Source organism: Coloeus monedula (assembly GCF_965178545.1).
Source record: "Coloeus monedula genome assembly, chromosome: Z".
NCBI classification, from domain to species: Eukaryota; Metazoa; Chordata; class Aves; order Passeriformes; family Corvidae; genus Coloeus; species Coloeus monedula.
Genome location: NC_138822.1, coordinates 61,479,550 through 61,502,957, shown reverse-complemented (window position 1 = coordinate 61,502,957; position 23,408 = coordinate 61,479,550). Strand labels below are relative to the sequence as shown.

Here is a 23,408-nt window from a genome sequence, read left to right as displayed (position 1 = left end):
CGGCATTAATGTAACAGGTACACACAGAAAAGCATGCAGTCCTTGTAATGAGCCAACTTCCTCAGTAAATCAAGAATGAATTAATTTGCATATGAGATGTTATACACAGAATGAGCGAAGAAAATTCTGAAAAATAGGTCTGACTTAAGAAGCCAGTGGCCAGAAATCTGATAGAACTAGCATTTCTCCTTATTACTGTAATATTATGTGTCTGCCTTCTTACATGTGTTTCAGGAAAAGTGGTATTTGTGTACAAACTTCTAAAAGCATTTATGGGAAGAATTTGGAGGTAATCAGCTCAAATAGAGGATTATAAATGATAGGGTTGGCAGAATGTGTGAAGAGAGAATGTGTGGAGGTGCTTTTGTCAAGAAGACCAGAAAGTATTACAGGAAATTGCTGAAATGGCATAACATCCACCTACAACATAGTAAAAAACATCCTCATCCAACTATGTAAGCCTCAAAATGAGCAGGAAAATCCTTCAACCATATTGGGGGTTTTTTTGCAAGTATATTCTTTGGAGGGTATCTCATTTTCATTAATTTTGTGGTTTCCCTAGTACTGTCTGTGTGAGTGAAGCTGAGTTTAGCTGCATTCGACATGCAAATTGTCATTTATATCCAAAAGAATATTGGCTTTTTAAGCCCTAGCAGCTTTTGGTGTTTAAGAGGAAGCCAGTGTGCCTCTAGAGCTGTTTAGCCTTGCAGGTCACTGTTAGAGCTATTTTAGAAGTTATTCCAGATCAGATCAGTCGATGAGGCAGACCTGTATCATGCTGTTGATAGAGTTGTCTGCCAGTTTGCTTTTTTCTCCTGTCCTGAATTTTAACACTGCTTCTGTAGTAGCATGGAGGTAGATGGAAAGAAAAAAAGTCTAGGAGAAATACTGCCTCATTTTGGCATTCTCTTGATAGTAAAAACTACTTTTATTTGGCAAATTGCAATGGAAGTGAAATATAATTTGTCTGTGGCTACCTACAGTGTCTACATCTGTTTTCCACCTAAAATTTGGGATCATGAAGGTGGTGACTAGCCCTATTGAACCTTAATTCTAGTCATAGTCTGCTGGATCTAGAAATAAAAGTCTCAGCCTTCAGGTTTTTTTGGCATAGAAATTTATTTATTATTACTGATGCTTTTAATCTATCTTACTAAATCTTTTTCTGGACTATCCAATAGATGTATCTCACCTTTTATAGTATATACCAAACTTCTAGTTCTCTTATTGTGTAAAGTAAGAGAAGTTTAATAGCTTCTCTTGTCTTGCTTAGATGATTTATTTAGCAACAGCTTAATACCATTACTATGAATGCTTTTCTTCATGTGTTGTGTGTATATTTTTGTATTGCTGGTTGCGAAGGTAAACATGAATTGGAATTTATTTACAGGCAAAGGAATGGACTGGAATTCTAGGCAAGCCAAAGAAGGAGAAACCTCCTGAAAAGTTCTACTCTGAATCAGAAGAGGAGGAAGATGAGTCTGCCGGTACCAGTTCATCAGGTAAGTGTTTGGAAAGGAACTTGTATTTTCATTGCCTGGAAAACTGGATCTTCAGAACTGTCTGGTACATAAAAGAAAAAACAAATTGCAAACAAAGCCAGAGCTGTGTATAAACTCAATAAACTGGGGGGAAATTTTACATTCACCGTATTAAATAAGTTAGTCTTTGATTCGTTTCCCAGGTGAAAAAGCCGGCATGCTATTTTTATCCTCCTTGGAGTCTAGTATGAGTAAGGAGAGTTTGTTACTCCAGTTAAAACTGAAGGCACATAGCTGTTTGCACGAAAAGTGCCAAGATGCTTGGTTGTTGGGAACCTTAAGTCTTAAATGTTTTTTGGAATTTGGTGGTGACGAGGAATTATTTTGATAGCATGTGCTGCTGTGCTGATAAATGGCCAGATTTGTTTAATTGTGTAGTCTTTCATGATATTTTATTCAGCAAAATGTATTACAGTATTTCTCTGATGTTCTACCTGATGTTTTCTTTTTATTATAATGGGGATATTGATGAAGAGGGTAACAGCTGCCTATCAAGTTCAGTAAGCAGAGGTTCTCTTAACTGTTCCCCCATTTATTGCCAGATAGGTAGTTCCCCAAGACAGCTGTTTCAGAAGATGTTAGTATATTTCAGATGTGGTAAAGATCATAATTCTCCCAGAATTATGGGAGACACAGAAAATGTTTAGCATTAGAAACTTGAAAGAATTATCATCATCTAATTGAATGGAAGAGGGGCATCTTAAAATCTGAATATGGATCTGCTTCCTTCCAGTTCCTAAACTGAGGAAATACGCAAAAATGTTTAAGAATTTTATCACTAAAATTAGTGCTTTCTGAAGCAATAGAACATATACTCACTTCAGATATTTGAATATTTGGTAACTAGATGATTAATTAGAAGATTAATAATTTGTTTAAATCAGTGATTCAATCATAGTCACTATGGGTATTTAAGAACAGATTATCTAATTAAGCAGCTGTTTGAGAAGATAATTTTGCAGCTAAGTGAATGTAAAGACTAGAAAATTTGAGGTCATCTCCAGCTCCTAATAGGGTTATGTAACTTCGAAGAATCCACATGCAATTAATTTATTATTTGGCTTTCTAATTTGAAAAAGTATAATACTTAGTAATAGTAAAAGTAGGCTGAAGGGGACAGGTTTTTAACTTAAACTATTTTAAAAATTTTGTAGATACAAGGGGAAAGTAATTCCCTTGCCTGCTTTTGGCACAGGGTAAATAATACTAAATCTTGCAAGTGGATCTTAAAATACTAAACCATTGTTTAATTTAAAACAAACTTGGATTTCTAAAATACTAATTATTTAAGATATTTAGAACAAAATTGTAAGGGCTGTTTTCATTTCAGGGAGCGGGTCTGACAGTGAAAGTGAGAAGGAAGATAAAGAGGAAGGCAGCGCTGATGAGAGTAGTGGGAGTTCCTCTCCCAATGAAGAATCAACTGACAGTGAATCAGACAGCAAAGAAAGTGCTGCAAAGAAAACATGTAGAGCTGTCGATGAAAGGTAGGTATACATTTGTATGGTTTTAATTTTTTGTGAAACTAGTGTTAAAGCACTCTTCCTGTTAGCAGTCTGCCGAGCCTTTAATTAGGCTATTTTGGAGGTTTATTGGCCAAGGAGTGATGTCAGTGTATACTAGTAATACTCAGTGTATGAACTTGGTTCATATTTTCATTAATCAGACTACTCTTATGTTTGGATTAATTTCTGACTTTAGTAAAATCTTGGGTGGCTTGTTGAAAATTGGTGTAACCTTGGGAGGCTGAATAAGTGATCAAATAGTTGTGTGAAACACTTAATTACCTTTTGCTGCAATTTTGCTGAGAGCTAAAATTAAGTCCTTCAACACTTTGCCATTATGTAACTAAGACAATTGATTTTTCTAAATAATGTTATATTAAAAAGATTATGATCCAAATATTAGAGGCAAGGGCTGTGAAGGGAAACGGTCGTAAGATATTTAAGTGCTAGCGTTTTTAAGATTGCCTATTATCAACAGCATTATCATGTATTAAAGTATCATTAAAATTTTGAGTAATTGGGGCTAATACCTTGGATTGTATGAATCTGTTTCTTCCACTGCTGTCAGCAAGTGGCCTCTGCAGACATGATCGCCCTTTACTCTGTAGTCTGCTGCCAGCTCACTTGATGAGTCTGCAGCTCAGCTCAGTCGTGGCTGACAGCGCTGATTGGGGCGCAGTACACACTCTGCTCCTTTTATTACAGACAGTAATTAAAGCAGCTCGCCTTGCCACTTCCATAACAAACACAGCATAATGCCCTAATTATGACTTTATTAATTTAAGTCAGGATTTAATGATTTTAAAAGTGATTTATATTGTTTTTCCTGTTCAGAACAAATGAAATCTGTAGGTTAAATTAATACAGGCTTTTCATCATCGCAAAGTTAAAAAGCTAGTTACCAGTAAATTCTTTTCATTAGAATAACATCTGAAATTTTAAGCAGTAAGATAAACAATTATTACCCATCAAAACTGGCTGATGTGCAGTAAAGTAACATTTTTAATCTTCAAATCTAGTTTTAAAGACAGGCTAAAGATAAATTATTGAAAAAAAACTTCATATGTATAATGGGTTCACAGCAACTTACTTGTTAATGCATCTACAGCTTCTGATGAATGGCAGTGAATGAAATATAGATAATTTTGTTGTCATGAAGAAAATTTAAATGCTAGGGAGTTTTTGTCTAAGTCATTGACCTCAAACAAGTTTTTAAATGTTGTCATATTGAGATATAATTTTGATAGTACCTGCTTTTCACCATAGTTCTAACAATCAGATATGCTACATTAGACTGTTTTTGTGAAGTGTACTGTTGTTTCATTTTTAGCTTTGCAAGCTTCAAATTTTCTGCTTCATGCTTTTGGCTAAAATTTGGGCAGGTAATTTTGGCTTCAGTTACATGGGTAGGCATGGCCTAAATGTTACTGATTTTAAATAATTTTGATTACATTTTATTTAGGCAATTCAGTCATAGGAAGTTCTTAAGAGGAGGAAGACTTGGCTCTGATTGTTTTGATCTCTGTCATGTTAGATTTTCAGTTCTCCTTCTCTGTATTTTTTTCATCTAAAAACATTGCCATCTCAGTGATGCAGTGTAGTACATTCTTTTGTACTGCTTCTAAAGCTAAGCAAAAATGTTTAACAATTTAATATGATTCCAAAGGGACCCTTAATAGTTGAGTGGTCTAGATTTGTTTAATTATTGTTGACCTTGTTACCCTTCAAGCACTTCAATAACCAATTTATTGTCTTGGGAAGGAAGCTGAATCAGGTAGTGTATGAAACACCTGATTTGGAAGTATAAAATGGTTGTCTGCAGATCCAAGAACAGAGGGGTTTTTTTCTATATGCAATATTAATTTTTCTCCTCCATGATAACTATTAGAAAACAATTTTCATTTCCTGTGGTAGTAACTCCCCCTGAGACAAAAGGGTAATCTAATAATTGGTAGTTAAAGTATTATTAGATGTGAACAAGGCAGATAATATTCAGTAGCTGTTAACACAGACCAACATAATCCAACATTGGCAGGGTGAGCAGAACTTAACTGTGTGAAGAACAATGTCACTGAAGCTGTAAGGCATTCAGTGTGACTGAAGGAATATAATACAGCTCTTGTGTATAAACTCTTTATTGGGTTGAACTATTTGTAGACATTATAGGTCTTATTTCTAAGTGGCGCAGTTTAATTTAGAAGAATTAACAAAGGAATAAACTGAATTCATTGAGGTGGGGGGGGGGTTTTTTACGCAATATTACTTTGCAAAAACATGCTACACCAACATTCTATTTATCATAGATGGAATAGTATGAATGCATCTTTATTTAAAAAGTTGTCTGCAATCCCTTTTGTTATGTCACAAGCTTGACGCATGCAAATAATATTTTTAATATTTAATATGTTCACATTTTGTTTGGCTATTTTGTTGATTTAGTCTACACGTGATGGTGTATTGTGTAGTGTAATAGAACGATTTTGTATAGCCTTAAATAAATTACTTCTTCATTCATAGCTGAGATTTTTATTGTGGAGAAATAATGACTTAAAACTCATTTAATAAAACTTTGAAATGCTGATGTCGGATATTGCCTAAGCAGATTCCTTAGATGGTTTTACATGTCTCTTAACATTTTTTTAAAATATATAGTGATTCAGAGGATATTAAAAAGAAAGCAACGGGGATTTCCAAAACGACAAGCACATCCAGTTCCTCTGATACAGAGTACACTTCATCGGAAGAATGTTCTTCAGGCTCCAAGTCAGAATCCGACTCTAAAAGTGACTCTGAATCTGAAAAATCTAGAAATGCTACCTCTAATAAGGTTAGTAAGGTAAAATACGTTTTTTTAAAACCTCTATAAAATACGAAAATATGTATCTAACCATCTATCCATGTTTCCTTCTGTGGGCATGAAGATGGATAGTAGTTTTATGCATACCTGAGAAGATCAAGAATTTATGCAAAAAATATTACTTTTCATAGAGCAACTGGTCCAAAAGTAGTTTGATAGTTTAAGCTAGTAAGAGTATTTTTAAAACAAAACCTCATGTTTCGGTTTATATAATTTCATGTTATTTTTACTCCATATAGATGAAGAAGAATATAAACTAACTATTTTTTAATACACAGAACACAATATTTTTTTCTAATAGTATACTATTCTTTAATAATAAAATTAATTGTATTTTAATTTAATTTTTTTAGGTTACTGTTGAACTGGTGAAACTTAATACATGGATGTTGATGGTTATTTTATTAAAATCGAATCTTAAAGTATAGCTGTAGTACCTGGGTCTGAGAGGAAAGAAAACCAAGAAACAAATGTTAGTACATTGTTTCTTAAGCGTTTGAATATGTTCTAATAGAAATACTAACTTAGTTTTAAAATTTTCTTTTAGAATTGAGAATAGTGCAGTTAATGAATCTATCATTGAGGTGTATATATAGATGAGTAGGATTAGTATTCCTAATGAGCAATCAACTTTTACTTGCTGCCTGTGTTTGATAGGAATAAAGAGTTCTCTTACTTCAAAATCTGTGAGCTTTCTTAAAACATGTATGAAATAGCAAGCTTTCAAATACCTTTTTTTAATTGGTTTCAAAAATATGTGAGGATACAAAAATGTGCAACAGAGCCATTCATGTGCCAGTTAAGATTTAATTGCTTACCTTAGTGAAGAAAAGAAGCTTAAAAGTTCATTATACTCAAACTAGCATCATAGAACTATTAATGCCGTTGCCATGAATTGATTACTGTTTACCTACCTATATTGCATTTAAAAATACCAGATGAGGAACTTTTTGCTGAATGTGTTTGGGAAGAAGAGTAGAAGAATTTCTGACAATTATCTTTCTATTATCAAATACTTCCTATGCCTTTTTTTCTATATATTTATTTAAAAAATTTTAAAGGGCAGAATTGTAGCTCAGAAGTTTCCATTTTAATACTGATATGCAGTATTGAAAATTAAGTGAAACGCTAATGCATTTTAAGTTAAGCCAAGACATTTCAGTCAGGACTCCTAAATAGATGGCAGAATAATCAAAATAGACATCCTTTGCTGCATTTCTTGAAATTTTTGAAGCTGGTCGACAGGTGTGTTTTGACCAATTAAGATGGAAGGCCATTACTTTACTAAGCTGTTAAAGTGTGCATTTCCTTTAATTAAGGAGGTATGGCTCTCTATTTCTCTAAATCTTGAACTTATATTGTACATGATCTTTGTTTTGTAACTTTATGGGTTTGCCTAAGAACTCTTGATTTGTAACCTTAACTTTTAATCAATTCCCTTCTTCAACCAAGTAGAACAAAAGATGAAGTGAGGCTGTATTATTTGAGAAATGGAGATATGTTTCCATGGTTTGATCATTGTTTCTTGACCAAGTAACACATTGGGTAACATGTTTGTGTCTAAATTATTTTTCTTCTAGAGCAGTCAGACTGGATCTTGCCAAAAAATGGTAACACAAAAAATATAACCATAATCCTCTCAGAATAAACTCCTTTGATACTAGATGGGACATGAATTAATTGTAACAGACTGCACCTTTTCATAGCCCATGGTATTTTTTCACCAGAAAGTAATACCTACTCTGATGTTCTTAGTTCTAAGCAGCCACTGCAAAACCATATTCAAACAATAGTATCTTCTCTCTGCAGTGTTTTTCCATTTTTCTCAGGATGTCAACACCTTGTTCGTAATTTCTTTCATTACAGTTCTCTAAACTGTTTGGTTCTTTCACAGGATATGTGGGGACTACTAGCATAAAGAAGCTTTTTGTATTTTCAAACAGCAGAATGTGTGAAGTCAAATACACTGAATATGAGAACTGGAATGTCCAAGAAGCTTGGGATTGAATTGTTGAAGTCAATGGAAAGTTGTCAAGGCCTTGGATTTTAAGAGAAGAGAAAGAATGTTGCAGTAGTTCTGAAGTCTTACTTGATTAAGAAGTTCCTAAAAAGAAATGTGTTAGGAACAAGAAATATTTTTAAACAGTTTACAGAAGACTTGATGAGAATAGAGTCAAATGATCGAAGGGAAAAATTGCAAAGCTTTTAAACACTGCAAAAGACATTAAAACAAATAGCAATGGGTTTATATGCATGGCAGCAAGAAAAGTAGCAAAGAGATCATTGAAAAGATAGCACAGAGCTCACTTTGCAGAAGCTAAATGTTCCTTAAATTCTCTTTCATTTAGAAATTAGCACATTTAATATAAGGGCAACAAGCTATGGCTGATGACCTGTAAACAGCAATGGTCATATGTGAAGGGGCAGGGGGTAGTTTATTTAATGTCGTTGAAGAAGGAGGACTGTTTCAGTGTATGATACTAATCCCTGGAACCTTGAAGTTAGTTTCCATTTAAACCATGTTTGATTCCTACATTTATACTTCTGGTGTTTCTGGTACTTGTTTGTTTTTAGACATGTATTCAGATAAGGGGGTGGGGGAAGAGAATCACAGGTATTTTTTATTAAAGGTGATTGCTGTGCTGATTAGATTAATAGATTTCTTTGAGAGAAACCTGTTTTGAGCCCTGTAATGATAGATGAAGGTAACTCATGATAACCTTGATAACCCCTTCCTAGCTGGAAAGAAAAAACAATTTTTAACAAACTTTAAAGAACATTATTGTTAAAGTCTTATATATAGACCCCCTTATGTGTCGGGGTACATTTTACAAGAACTACACATATGTATTTTTCTGCTGCCTTCCTGACTTATTTTCAGACCACCCAGGAAGCAGATGGTTTCTGCCAGGCTCTCAGAAATGCGTGTTTTATTCTGATAGTTTGTCATTAGAAAAGACATTGCTTATTTTATTCTGCTGGAGTGTGTTCTTAATTTGGACTGTCTATATGGGGAGATTATTTTTTAGGATTTCCTTTTCAGTAAAACTGAAAATATTTTCTGAAGTACATATTAATAAAAGAAGTTGTGGTTAGTGAGCTCTATTTTTATGGTTTCTCAGTTTGCCACATATTATGAACTATGTTACATCACTGATGTGTTGGGTGATGTTTACCATTGGATATATATATAAATTGTGTTGGGTGCCATTGCCATGTTCCGCAAAATTTTCTTAATAAAAAAGGTTTGATTACATTCACATTGGAGCTTAATTTCTACATACATCCATGCACTTACTGGCATTAAAATACACTACAAAAACTTCAGATTATTCTCCTGAATATGTTATTAATGGTTTAATGTTTTTTGTCCTGACAAATTGTTTTGAAAAAGCTGTTGTGTTCACTGTAATTGAGCTGCAGTGAATAGAAAAGTCAGTCTCTTGTACTACAGTCTTTTAAATAATTTTGAAATATGGATAGTTTGAGGTGTTCAGATACGTATTATACTGTAAGCATAAATACTGTAGAGCCAAAAATGCAGATTTGAGAAAGATGCATGTGTAAGTAGGTGTCTCTACACTGGGGTTTTAAAATCAGCTACTGTTGACCTCCTTATACAAGTATAATACAGTCACTCAGCTGTTAAAAACCTGATCCACTATTTAAAAAATATACAAAAACAAATTGTCTATCTTTCTGCCTGATCTCCTTTCAAGTGCTAACACAATGGAAACAGTGGGTGATCTGTCAATGCATTTGGATTGTCAGCGATGGTTTTGTATAAATATTGGGAGGATAAGAAATAAAATTCGCACAGCAGAATATGATTTCATCTGCCTTTTCTCTGCATCTCCATGGCTCATGCTGCGGTGTGAAATTCTCATTTTACACACTTTGCAGGCGGAGCACATGAATTATGCATTGAGCAAGAGAAATCTCCTGCTTCAAGTCCTATATGCATTTACCAGGTTCTATCTCTATTACCAAGATGAATTGCAAATGGAGAAATGTTTGATGGAATATACCTTAACTTCTTTGTTTAGTATTCTGCTTTTCCCATAGTGGGCTTTCTTGGTAGAAAACTGTTTGGGTTATATTGTAGGCTTAGTTTTAAGAAAAAAAAGATGAAAAATTGTGTTACATAGAAATGTCAGACACGTCAGAACCTTTTTATTGTCTTGATTTCAAATGCAAAGCTTTCTTTACTCAGTAGAAATATCTGCAGTCATTGGCTGTTTATTGTTCATAGATAGCCAATCAATTTTCTTTTCTTTGAAAAAACAAAAAATAATCATATTTATAATAGGCAAGACCCACATAAATAGATTTCTTTGGTATTTTGTACAGAATTGCACACAATTAATGTACATATCCATATGTAGAAATACATAGAAGCATGAAAATGTGTGGTTTTGTGTACATATAGCACAAAAACACATATGAGTAGCCCGGTATTTTCTTAAGCTTGAATACTCGACTGAAGTTGGAAATAAGACATGACCATACTTTAACGTTAGCTTTATCTTGATTTAATTAGCTCTTGATTTTACATTTCCCTGATGGTAAGGTCAGGTTTGTGGGTTTTTTGTTTTCTATTTGGTGGAGTTGTTTGCTTGCTTGTTCGTAATAGTAAGCTGATACAATTAAATGCAGTCTTCTGATAAAGTGTGCAATGAAAAGTTTTCCTTGCCATACATTGGTTCAAGGATTTTTTACTTGTGCCTTATTTGTGGACCATTTTATTTTGTTTTGAAGTATAAGAAGTAAGTTCTCTTGAAGGATTTTTTCCCCATTTTTAAAGATGTATTATTCAAAGTAGTTGATTCAAAGTAATACCAGTGCAGGAATGGATTTCGCCTTATAAAAGTACACCTTAAGCTTTGTGTACTTTTTGTACTTGTGACAGAAGAAGCAAACTGAAGCATACCATTGGTATTATTTGTGACTTAGAATGCCCATCTTAGTTGTCTTCAGTAAACAGTAAGAGGATTCTTTGGCTGTGACTCCTAATGTTTTAGAAACCTGTACTGAAGCATATAGAATTCTCATCCTTGTGTGGCTCTTGTGTGGGTTGAGCCACTTTTTAGAGACTTTTCATTGGCTGCATAATAAAAGGAGATGGGGACATCCCATCTCTGTGGAAATATTTATCAAATATAAAGCTGTAGCTTTGAACCTTAATCACAGTTGAAGGTAGAACTGTATCTTGTGGGTAAGTGGGGGCAGAGAGTGAAAGAGTTTGGAAATTGAGGGTATTTTTAATATATTTGCCTTTTGTTTAACTGAGTTCTCCTTTAGGCTGTTTTGGTTTCTGAAGAGTTTCTAGTTTAGGTAAAAAGTTGTGATACATAATTTTTACTGGAAGTGCTAGAGATAACAGCTAAACCCAAATTTCAGGGCTAAATATTCACCAAATGATGCTGTAAAGTGGCTTGGAATTCATGAGAAGGATTGTCGCAAAATGGTGTCTCTGACATGAGTAATTTGAGTAGAACTTGGGGTTATGAAGCACGCTATTCGTCCTTATTTCACAGATTTAAAACAAAAATAGCCAAAATAAGCTTAATGACTTGCCAATAAACGTAAGAGAAAAGTCTGGTAGTTGTGAGCAGAATGGAATTCAAGAAAGTTGGTTCTGCGAGAGTCCCTCACTAATTCTGCACAAAACATGTAAGAAATGGTATAACTTCAGCACCATTTAAAAGCTGTTTTGTAGTATTTTCTTTGTCCAAAGGAGTTTTAGGTTTCAGACAAATCAGCAGTAGTAGAAGACTCAAATACCATAGTGATAAGAACCATCAAAGTATGATGATTTTAAAATAACTTTTAAAATAGTGGTTCCTGGTTTTTTCAGTCCACAAGGTGATTCTTCTCCCAGAATACCTGAATCATATCTGTAGGGATTATATAAGTGACTACCGTCCGTTTGAGCCATGGGATTTATAAGGAAGAACATGATAAGCAATGTCATCATGGCTGAGGTCAAGCCTGGTAGTCATTAACATCAATGGCTTCAAACAGTGAGAACATTGGCTAGTTTCTTTCATGTTCTTTGAAGGGAACCATTGAATTTCTCCCAAAATCAGAAAAATATAAAGTCATTATATTATTTGTTTGCAACTGACTGTGAAGCTGAGAGACCAGAAGAAAGGAAATGCACCTTGAGAAAAGAGGTATCATTTAATTCTATGGTTCCAGTTAAAAGAAGTGGTACTAGCTGCTGAATTGGCTCCAAGCCCTTCTAGAAATTTGTACCCTGAGTGTCCAAAATGCTCAAGAAATGATGGCCTAGATGGGCGTAAGGAGATTTACTGATTTACTTAGACCTGTTAGTTTCTTAGAAATGGTAAAACAATTACATTTGTATGTGCATTTGGCTGTCACATACTGTTGAAGAGGAAACTGGTAAACTAGAAAGTGTGACTCCTGGAAAGACTACATTTAAGTTACTTGCAATAGCTTGGGTAGTGAGCAATGTCTTAAGGTCTAAAGGTAGTTAACATATTTTCTAAGAGAATGGCAAAGCCTTCTGTTTGGTAAGTGAGCCAGACTGGATGAAGATAGAAGGAGTTCTTCAGCTGACACAAATGAAGGATGCTTTAGAGTGGGTAGGAACAACATGAGGACAAAACTGTTCGATACGCGAGGTTCTGGCTATATCAGGGTCAGTCCTTTATACGAAACCACCCTCTTGGCAGTCCATACTGTGCTGTAACACACTAAATTCTTTCCTGAATCACCACTGTCTAGACATGCTCTGTAGATATAGCCAACACTCAGAAGATTTGTTCAGAACTTTTTATTTAGGTATTGAAACAAATTTTGTGGAAATACTCTGTTTGTCAAGGTACTGGGATTATTACTTCTCTAGTCTTTACTTAGGGTAGTGCCAATTCTTACTGTTAGAACTCATCTTAAGGCTTAAAACTGAAATTTTTTTGACAAGGAACAACTTTCTGTTGTTCTCCAGCAATTAAGTAAATCCCAGACGATGATTGGACAGAATTCCATGCTCCTAGATAAGTGCAAATAATACTATATTTCTTAGTGAATAGATTTTGACCTGATTTTCATATGAAGGGAGAAGTGTTAGTATCCAAATCTTTTGTCTTAAAAAAAAAAAAAAAGCTGCTTGCTCTTTTAATGGTCTCAACAGAAGTAGCTGATTTGTCACCAAATGTTTTCTGTGTAGTAACAATGATTAATATTAAATGAATACATGGGCTTCAGAAATTCAGTTGCGGAATTTAGGTTCAGTTTAATCATATAAAGAAATCTTTCTCAGTAGGTGAATTCTCTGGATGCCAAACCCTGAAAACGGATACATTTTGCTTTATAAAAGTAGTAAAAAAAATGCACTTGCTTTATAAAAGTATTAAATGCTTTTCTTTTCCTGATATGGTGAAAGATGAAATATTCATGTATTTTGACAGAAAGAAGAAAAACCAGCACAAGAAAGAAAGACTCCAAAAAAACAAGAAGTGTTCCTCTTAGATTTAGATGATTGTAAGTATCTTTATTAAAGCCTCATTTTTCCCAAGGCGTAGATTCAATTAAATTAATTCAATGAATTTTAAATGTCTGAAACATTGATTCTCTTCTTTTATTGTACCAGTTTCCTAACAGAATAAATGCTTAGACTGTGAAGTTATTTTTAAGCACAGCTATTACAAGGTTTTGTTTTATAATTGATGAATTGTTTCAAAATTTAGAATGTACCACCATATAAAGCATTTACTTTGAGAATTTGTGTGTCTGGACTTGTTTTCTGTTAAAGTGGGCTTATTTTCTCAGGTAATAATGGATTTTACTTGTACAACACCTGTGAAATCTATGCGCCAATTAGGGTATTATATTAAGATGCTAAAAATCACATTTCTGAAGAACAGTGTGAAATGGTACTCTTGGAAGGGTAAGATAGAGCTGGCACTGTTTTTAGCTATACTTGTAGTAGCCTTCTCAAAGTTTACTTCTATAGGTGCAGCATGTCAGAATTGCATTAACATGTACTTTGCATGTAGCCTGTAGATGAAAAAGTGCTGCATAGTTTGCAGTATCAAACTGAAAGATAAAGTAGAGGAAAAATGGGAAAGGGGGAGAGAACACGTCTAGAGTAAATCACATGATCAATACATGTATGAGTAGTATTTGTATTTTCATTGCTTATTCTGAGTATTGGGGCTATATGTCTGAAAATGTAATCTTCTATTTAGAAACATATATACAAGAATATAATAGTTAGATGAGGATGTAAAACCTTTTTTTGTGCAATGAAAAAATAATCATTGTCTTTCCCAGTATTTTAAATTGTTTTTCAGTTTAAGTATCTCTTGGTCTTTTACTTCTAGTTTGTCCTGTGACAACTCCTGTGGCAGTTCCTACAGCAGCTGTTTTGTCCCCAAGTTTAGCAGCAGACCTAGAGGGATTAAGTCTGTCGAGTTCATCAGTCATTGATGTAAGTAGCCTTTAAAAAGTGGGAGGCTGCATGTCAGTTTAAGCATTTCACATGTTTTGAGGCCATCATTAAAGTAGTTTTGTTTAAAGTTCTTTCACGTATAAAAGTCTTCTATGAAATTATTGTTTACTTGCAAGACTGGCAGCATTTTTTGATCTGTAATTGCATTCTGAAATGTGGAGAAAAGTATGAATAATGCAGGTCTGAGAAGGATGCCTTCAAGAATTTTAACCTTCTCTTTCCAGTTGTCTTTTTCTATGCCTCAACGAAACTTGAATTCAGAAATTAAGTGTCCAAACTATAGAAGTCTTTCAAATAATTGTTTTGCTACACTATCAAAAATATGCTACAAGAACATCACATACTTGGTAGTAGTCAGTCTGTTTACCATATATGCCTCCAATCATGACATTTTGCTACTTGGAAGTACTTTTTCATGAGTATATGAAACATAGCCCCTGGGTGAGAATAAAAAGGGTATAGATTTACAATCAGTGGCGTATCAGTATGTGTCATGATTCATTCTGTTAGTGCTTCGTAGCACTTTCCATTAGGGAATCTCTAAACTATAGGTATAATTAAGGTTAGCAAACTCATGGAGGTAGAGGGTGTTCTTTGTTGAGAGAAAGAATAGTAGTTTGTTCTCTTTCACTTGGGTTTTAGTATTTTTTGTGTGTCCAATTTATATTTGCAATTCAAATAGAAGTTGAAATGGTAAAACATAGGGTGCATATCCTTGTGAAAATAGATGAAAGTGACCAGACAAAATACCAGAGTCACAGGTATTTTTTAGCCTCGCCTTGTGGGGTTGGTATCTAGAACCTACACTGCAGCTTTGATAACTGCTGGTATCTACTTTGTGCTGCCTTTGGAAGCAGTAGTTTGCAACATCAAATATTTGTTAAGTAAAGGAGCTACATGAGTGATAGGACTCAAGAAATAGAAGACTTTTGCTTATGATTCAGTTTCATGTTTACAGGCTTCAAGATCTGGTGTTGAAATGGGAGAGTTTCAGATAATTCGTTGGATATTACCCTTATCTAAGGAAATTGGCATGTAATGTAAATTTCAAGCAGGCGAGTAACAATCCATGGACATGCAGTCACTACACCCGATGTGTAGTCGTTGATGTGTCACACAGTCTGAAAATGCCAGAAATTCTCTTCCATATTATTTTTTAGTGCAGCATACAGTGTTAGGTGGCAAGTCTGTGTTTAACAACAACCGTGGTGTTATTCTGTGATTGCACACCACAATCACCTATTTGCCATATTTTATGGCTTTGTCAGCTCAAAACACAAGCTGTCATATGTTTCCCTGGCTCTGGATTAGCTTAAGAATGACTTTGGTATCCTTGCTTTACTTCAGAATTACCACTTTTGAGGATAAATTAAAGATGGCAATCAGTAATGCCAGAGGCTTGCGGCACCCCTGCTTGCCTATGTCTTTATTCCTTTCATCGTTTGCAGTACATGAACAAATATTCCACTCCCATATTCATGGTTGCTTTCCTCATGATTGCCACTGTACATCTGCTAAATTGCTTCTCCCCATTCTTCTGAAGGCAGCTACAAAGAAATAGAGCTGTTGGATAGACAGAGCTAGAAGGTGGAGGCTGAAGAGTAGAAGTTTTTCTGTATGATGACTGTGCAAAATGCCTCTTTAGTATTACTGAGGTCTGGTAACCAGCAAAGAAGCTGGAACATTTCCTCATTCTCCTTGCTCTGGAAAAAACCCAGATCATGTAAGAACTAATTGTTTCTGCCTGGATGGTGATTACATATTTTGGTCTGTATTCTGTTTTCAGATCTAAGCTCAGCTCTCATTGCCATTGATAGTTGCAGATGTACATGAGGTCCTTTGCTGAGTTTTCTGCATCAGGAAGCAACAGAAATTAAATACTGAGGTTAAAACTCATTCTTTCAAATGATACCCATCTATTGTAAAAAGTCTTAAGTATGTGCAAATAGTTAAATAACTATTATCCCATGTTGTTCAGCACCACCAGGTAATTTTCTAAAAATAAAAATATAAAACTGGCTTTTAAGACTTTATGTGGGAATGTCCCTCTTAAAATAGTATTTTGAATTTAATCTGTGATGGCTAATTCTAAAAATACTTTTGAAAACTTCTTCCTTCAGTGGGAGAGAAAATGAATATAACTGTAGGGCACATGCCAAACTAACAGTGAAGAAATTAATTTATTACTAGGCAAAGGAGAGCATGGAGTAAAAATAGATAAGTACAGTATATGACCCTAATATCAAAGAAAGTAGCAGCCACTTATCTTGGAATATGTCAAGCAGTCTATTATTCAAATCATTCAGCACTGTAACTGGATACAGCTTTTAGAAAACTTTTAGCTTCCAAATTCATAGCTGCTGAAAAAGAAATATAGAAAGCATAAATACAAGAATGGTTTTACAGTAATGGCAAAACCTACAAAACCAAAATATTCTTGAATAGAAACTGCACAATTTAATGCTTTGTCCTGTGGCTCATTTGATTTTATCTTCGTGTTTACATACAGTACATTTCCCCCTCATATAAATGCATGCTTGCATATTATAGTTTGTTCCAGGGAAAACAAAATTTTCCTGTAATTCATGGATAACCTTCTTCCAACTGGATGCAAAATGTAGTAAATCTGTGTGCGTGCTCCTGCCTTGGTACATGTGGTTCATCTTCAGGTTTAAGTGAACCAGGTAACTGAGGTCACCAGAGGCTTCTGTGGGGATTCTCATGGTGTGCAGGCAAGTGACGTCAGAACTAAGTGCTTGAGAAAACTGCAACTGGCATTGATTAAGTTTCAGATGGATAATTTGCAGGGTCGAAAAATATGTGAAGATGCAGCGCGAATGAAAAACAGGAGGCAAGAGAAAACTACAGGCTGTCAGTATGAAGCAGTTACTGGAAAACACTGGAAATGGGTGTTGTCCCCAAAAGGTGGAGGGTTTAAAGTGAAAAAGGAGGAATGGAAGGCAGAACTCATGACTGACATAAGGACAGGGAAGGTTATAGTCTGCTACAGTAAATAACATTTTGAGCAGAAATGGTGAGAAGAGAGAGAGCAGAACTATGGTAATGGAGAGAAGCCGAAGAAGGGAGTGATCATCTCTTCCTACCTGTCACACAGCTGATGAGAAAAAAAAAAAGCTAAACCACCTCTTCTTTTCTCATTAGGATTTTAGATGGCAAAAATGTACAAGCAACTACTCTCCTAAATGTGAAGAGCCCTGAGTATGCTGCATAGGATAATTAACTGGTAAAATGACACATGCTTTTAGGAATAAGATTTGTGAGAAGGAAATATTTCTCTGGTAGCAAGAAATCTCTTATGGTTCAGAACAGTGTTAGTGCAAGGGAGAACTGACAGGTCAATACGAGCTCTGGTGAGAGAAGTTGGATGAGGAAAAAAGTGTGTGGCTGTATGGGTTGAGTTGAGTAGCATTTGAGGGGAGAAGTTTGTTTCCCTGCCCCAAATAGGATAGCTTGGGGAAAAGGTCAAGGGTGACTACGAAAATCTCATGAAAAGTGTATGTACCAAATGAGGGGAAACTCTTGTAGTAGTGGGGAAGTACTTAGAAAAATATTTGGTGCAGCAATATAGACTTGCTATTTATTATTGTGCATATGGTATCAAGGTATAATTGTAGAAGTGGTACTGCTTTACTTACTAAGGTTTTATTCAATATGTTCAGTGTTTTTTCATGATAGTAGTTACTACCAGTGGTATGTTTTATTGTTCCCTACTACTTGGCTTCCTGAGAAACTGTTCAGGAAGGGAGGAGTAAATAATCTTGTTTTCTGCCAAGATACACTTTGAGAACTTCTTTGGTGTGGTGATGCATGAAGAAGAAATAATAGCTTTTGTCAAAAGTCAAGGTCAAGCTGCAGACCTGTCATATCAGGGGATAAATACTTTTAATTTTAAAGTGAGTACAGACTTAGAGAATTCTTTGAGAAATAGTAAACATGAACTCGCTCAGTATTTAACTAAAGATATTTTCAGACTGGGAGAACACCTTAAATGGTATTTTATTTCTAAGTTGTTGACATAGTCTTTAGAGGGGAAGACTTTCTTAGGATTTAGGTGGCTTTGTCCATTTAGGCTGTTTGTAGTTTCACTTTAATGAATCTTAAGACTGACTCTGAAGTGTATTCTTTTCCTGTTTGAAGCATCTCTGCTTAGAAGTACTGTGGACATGAAGGTTGCAATAATGGGTTATATAATGGCTCTAGTCTGGTATGCATTTTGCAAGAAAGGTTAGCATGTGTTTTAAGAATTTCAAAATCCTACAGTAGAGAAATAAATAGTAGTTCTTCCAAATAGTTATTGGCATGCACTGAACTTCATGGGACTTTTTTGCTGCTTTGCGAGCAGCAATTGTTCTTTAACTATATACATTTGTCATTCATATAAGCTCTGGTCTGAGCTTCCTTACCTCAGGAACGGCTGCATCATAAGAAACATTAACTTGTTATTGTCATGAAAGAGATATAGTGCAACCACTTATGATAGCAGCAGATGGTGGGCAGTGGTGGTCTTCTGCCCATTGTTCTCAGGCAGATTTTGATCAACTACCACTGTTTTTCAAATAATTAGTTTTGCCTTTCTGTAAGTATATCCATACCCTCTTAAGGATGCTTGTAAAATTTTTTACTCAGGCAAAAGAGGGTGCTTTTAAGTCAGCTTTCAATGTTAGCCACATCTTCTGTTCTATTGTGAGAAAAGAGACAACTCTTAAAAAGATTAATTTATTGAAAACAGAAAAATTGAAAAATTACAGAAATCAGAAAAATATGAAAATCTGGGATCCTATGGCTCAGTAGATGGTATGCCCCAGGAGCGCAGGGATTTGAGATCTTCTGGCTGAGACAGCACTAGACCTCAGGTAGAGAAAAAGAACTTGCAGTGCTGGGCTGACTTTAAAAAAATTACTAAAAGCCCCTTAAAAGGGGTAAGGCTTTTAATGCCCAGCACCGATGTCACCCACAGCTAGTCCGGAGAGAGCAAGAGGGGAAAAGAGAAGAGGGCCCGCCTTTCGGCTTCGTCCTTTTTATAGTTTTTGCTCCGCCCCCAGTCCGCCCACAGCCCGCCCCTTCGGTCCAAAGCGATTGGTGCTTTCCCTTTGATGGATCATCTCTGTCCACCAATGGCTCATCGTTGTCAAGGGGGGTGGTATCAGTTAGAGATAAGGGAATACAATACCTTCATTAAAATTCAGGTATCCTGGTTGCCATGGAACTTGCCTGCAGAGTAATGGCTCTGTAGCTAAAAATAGCTGCTGGCTATTAAGACTGGGTGGGGGTTTTGGCCTTGGAATCAAAATGCAAGTGAAACACCTACAAAAAGTATTAAAATACATCCAACACACCTCAAAACACTTGTAGAAGTATACAGTAAACACAGGAAAGGTAACTCTTATGGTGTATAGGTGGTTTGAAGTTTGAGAAGGGGCAAGTTTGTGATTTTTAACTGGGAAAATTTTAACTGGGAAGGGTGCAACTCTATTAATAAACTACTTTAAACAAATGGAAACACTGATAATGGAACTGGATTTTTGTACCTGGGCTGATGGGTTAATTGTAACATTCAATTTAAAAATAATTAACTCAAAATTAATTAATTAAAGCACTTAATATGCAAAGACCAAGCACAAATAGGGATTTCATGTATGACACTATCATGTTTTTGTAGTTTTGTGTTAACACAAGCATATGATAGTGTTTTATTATTTTTATAGCTTACCATCTGCCCTCTTTGTTTTTTTAGCTTCCTATAAGAAATGTCTTATCCCTTTGCTGTTTCATCACAAGAGAACTTTTTCCTGTGTATTCAGTGTTTTCATTATACTTCTGAAGCCCATGTTTTTATATACAGATTGAATTTCGGAAGGTTTGTTGTGGGGAGGTGAAGGGCGAAAGTGTGCCACAGAACAGCCTACATGTATCCTATTCCTCTGTGTGCTTATAACTTTGCTTGTGTTGTTGCCCACAACTGCACATTAGCAGAGATATTTTTGCAGTTCTGCAGTTTTCTCTTCAGCTTAATTGTGAAGATGGTTTTTTTTTCCATGTGGAATAGCCTCTGCTGTGCCCTACAAGATTTGTAACTGGCATAAAGCATAATGGAAACCATGTTCCACAATATATGTTAGTAGGGTACCCAGAAAAGTTTGTACATATGGAGCAAATGAAAAGGCATAGTCTTAAATTTAGGAGTTAAAAAATAACTTTGTCTTAGTGCCGCCCAAAATTCAGCTATGTGGCTGATTAGGTGTGACTGATGCTTGTGGGAAGGCATTGTGGTCCAGTGGATACAGAACTGGGTGTTACATATGGAAAATTAGTTCTATTTTTGGCTTACTACTTGCTGTGTGATCTGGAGGGAGTATCTTAATCTTTTGGTTTTCCATTTGAAAAATGAGGATAATAATGCTTACTCACCTTGGGAAAGCACTTGGAAATCTACAAATGAATGTAGCTACTCACCAGCAGATATTAACTATTGCCAAGCTAGAAGAAAAAATGGAACAAAGACTCCCACATACTTATTTTTATTTTTTTGTTCATGTAAAATTGCTGTGTAGGAGGGTGTTCTTAAATTTGTTACATGGAATATGTGTTGCATCAGATGTTTGAAAGCTATACTGTCCTTTCAGAAATTGCTTCCACATACTTCTAAAAATGTTACCTTGAAAGAAAAAAAGATCTGCTTTGACACTACTTTGTCATTTCACCTCTGTTCTTTACTTATAAATCCATTTACAAGTATTTGTGATACTTAATTATGTTTAAACCTTAAAAATACACATCTCATGTTTATTAAATGCATTCATTCTTAACAAAATCTGTACTTCAAAATCTCCAACTTATTTTCTTCAAATAAATTAGAGAATTTTATTTGGAAGCTCAAACAAGATGTTTGTTCTGAATCAGGAATAAGTTTCTGATACAAGACATTGGACCAAATAATTGCATGCTCCGTCTGAGAGGTATATATGTATAATATAATTTATTTAATTGATTACTGTGTGGTTCAGTACTACATATTCTCCAGAATGTGTCCTTATTTTTGCTTACATATATATGCTATAAATGAGGTACTATTTATAATTATATAAATATAATGTACAAGTAGTTAGCAACTTGTATATTAATGTAATTGTATTCTGAATAACCAAGTCACTGATTAACAGTAATGCTCTTGATTCAGAGCTATTTTGCTGTTTTATTACCTTTGAGTTACAAAGAATGACCCAGCATTCAAATGTTGTATTTAAAAATAAAATGCCAAAATGGCAAAGTAAAGTGGAATTGCAATATTAAAGTCGTATTTATAAAATAGAAATTAAATTGTGGGGATATTGCAGAAAAGCAGCTCTATTAAATAAGTTACCGTGAGGAGGCCTTTGATCATTTTTTGCCTTCTGTTAAAAGTCAGTACTATCCTTAAAACAAATCCAACTTTTTTCTTTTTAATGTATAATTAGATGCTTAGTCCTATGGCAGAGTTTAAAATATTGCTTCTTTTTCTTTCCACCATGAAAAATACGTAAATTGTGCTCCTTAAAATAGGGATGTGAACAGGATTGGTGCCAGGTGTTTAGAAACAGGCATGTGTGATGCATGATGATGATTCCTTAAGTTATTCTTTAAATGTGTATTGTGGTAATGTGTGTAAAACAGAGTGTGTCTTTATGCATGTTATGCTATGTAACTCAGACAGAAGAGAGAGGTAACCTAAGCTGTATTTTTCTTTTACTTTGTCAATAAATGTAGCTCTTAAAAATTTCAACCACATCTTTCTAAGGTAACATTTACCTCCTCACATCTTTAGCATCTATCAGACATGACATGGGACATATTCATTGACCCTAAAAATTTTCATCAGTCTCATGCACTGGAAGGGGGCAGCCCCAGCCAGACAAGAGGCTCATTTCAATTTTAACGGCTGTAATTAAAGGTTAATTCACTGAGTCAGGATTAACGAGGAAAGTACAAATGATAGGCAAGCAGCTGCCTTTATAATACAGGATTAGAACAATGCAATTACAATAAGAATTAGAAAAAATCAACTTCCTGAAAAGGTTCTGTAATGAATTACTGCATTTCTCTGTTCTTAATTGTGGTACTTTAACATGAAGACTCTGAGCAGCACATTTTTTTTTGTTGTTGTTGTACTAACAGTTGATCAACAGTGTGTCTAATAAGATGGTATGCCAACCACAGTGACAGCAACTGTTATATTGATAAATTTAATACTGTGCTCTACTGAGAGCCTTCAGACTTACTAGTATATTGCAGCTATATATGCTAGACACATAGATGACTGCTTTGAACATTGCAATTAGATTTATTTCTCTTATTCTTTTGCAGTTGCTTGTTTAAGACTATTTCTTTAAATAACCTGAAAAATATGTTGTATTTTACAAAACACTGAGAAGTTTCTGTTTACATTATTCCTACTAGAATTTATGAGAAATTCTAAACAAATAAAAATGAAAAATTTATCTGACAAATAATTCTAGTTTATAAATCAGTATATATCAGACGCACTCTGACTTCAACATCCTATTGTAACTACGTGTATGCTGTCGTTGCATCAATTGGTATAATTTAGAAGTTGGTATAATTCCTGCTTTCAGGTGGTCCCATCTTGTGCAGTGCCAAGTATATGGGTACATTGGAAATGCAAAAATACTTTGCAAAGTTCTGATCGCCTCTAGGAGTTTCCTTTAAAATTTCTGACTTGTAGGTAAATATATCAAATAGAAACAGCTTTGTAATAAGGGAAAAACAAGTAGCATTTGGAAACAAAATATTAAACTACTCTCTTATTTCTTAAATTTGAAGCAGTGAATAATTTTACCCAAATAAATTATCAAAATTATCTCTATATGCAAATAAGTAGTCTGGAATTTCTCAGACACTCCTGTTCTGAATTGCTGTTTTAGAGTCTATTCACTTTTATTTTCCCTTCAATTCAAAGATCCACCTTCTCTATGTATATTTAATAATTTCTATGCTTACTGCTTATTTAA

General features: G+C 34.7%; 1 protein-coding gene across 2 annotated transcripts in view; it reads left to right on the top strand.

The window, feature by feature from the left end:
* AP3B1 (adaptor related protein complex 3 subunit beta 1) overlaps positions 1 to 23,408 on the top strand; it is a 164,166-nt gene that overhangs the window by 93,176 nt on the left and 47,582 nt on the right. The window contains exons 18-22 of one of the 2 annotated variants that reach the window (XM_082301503.1): positions 1,391 to 1,502; positions 2,872 to 3,028; positions 5,699 to 5,873; positions 13,340 to 13,412; positions 14,255 to 14,361. In XM_082301503.1, coding sequence (XP_082157629.1) covers positions 1,391 to 1,502; positions 2,872 to 3,028; positions 5,699 to 5,873; positions 13,340 to 13,412; positions 14,255 to 14,361 — 624 coding nt within the window. Of the gene's footprint in view, positions 1 to 1,390; positions 1,503 to 2,871; positions 3,029 to 5,698; positions 5,883 to 13,339; positions 13,413 to 14,254; positions 14,362 to 23,408 lie in introns of both variants that reach the window. The other variant, XM_082301502.1, reaches the window with a different exon arrangement.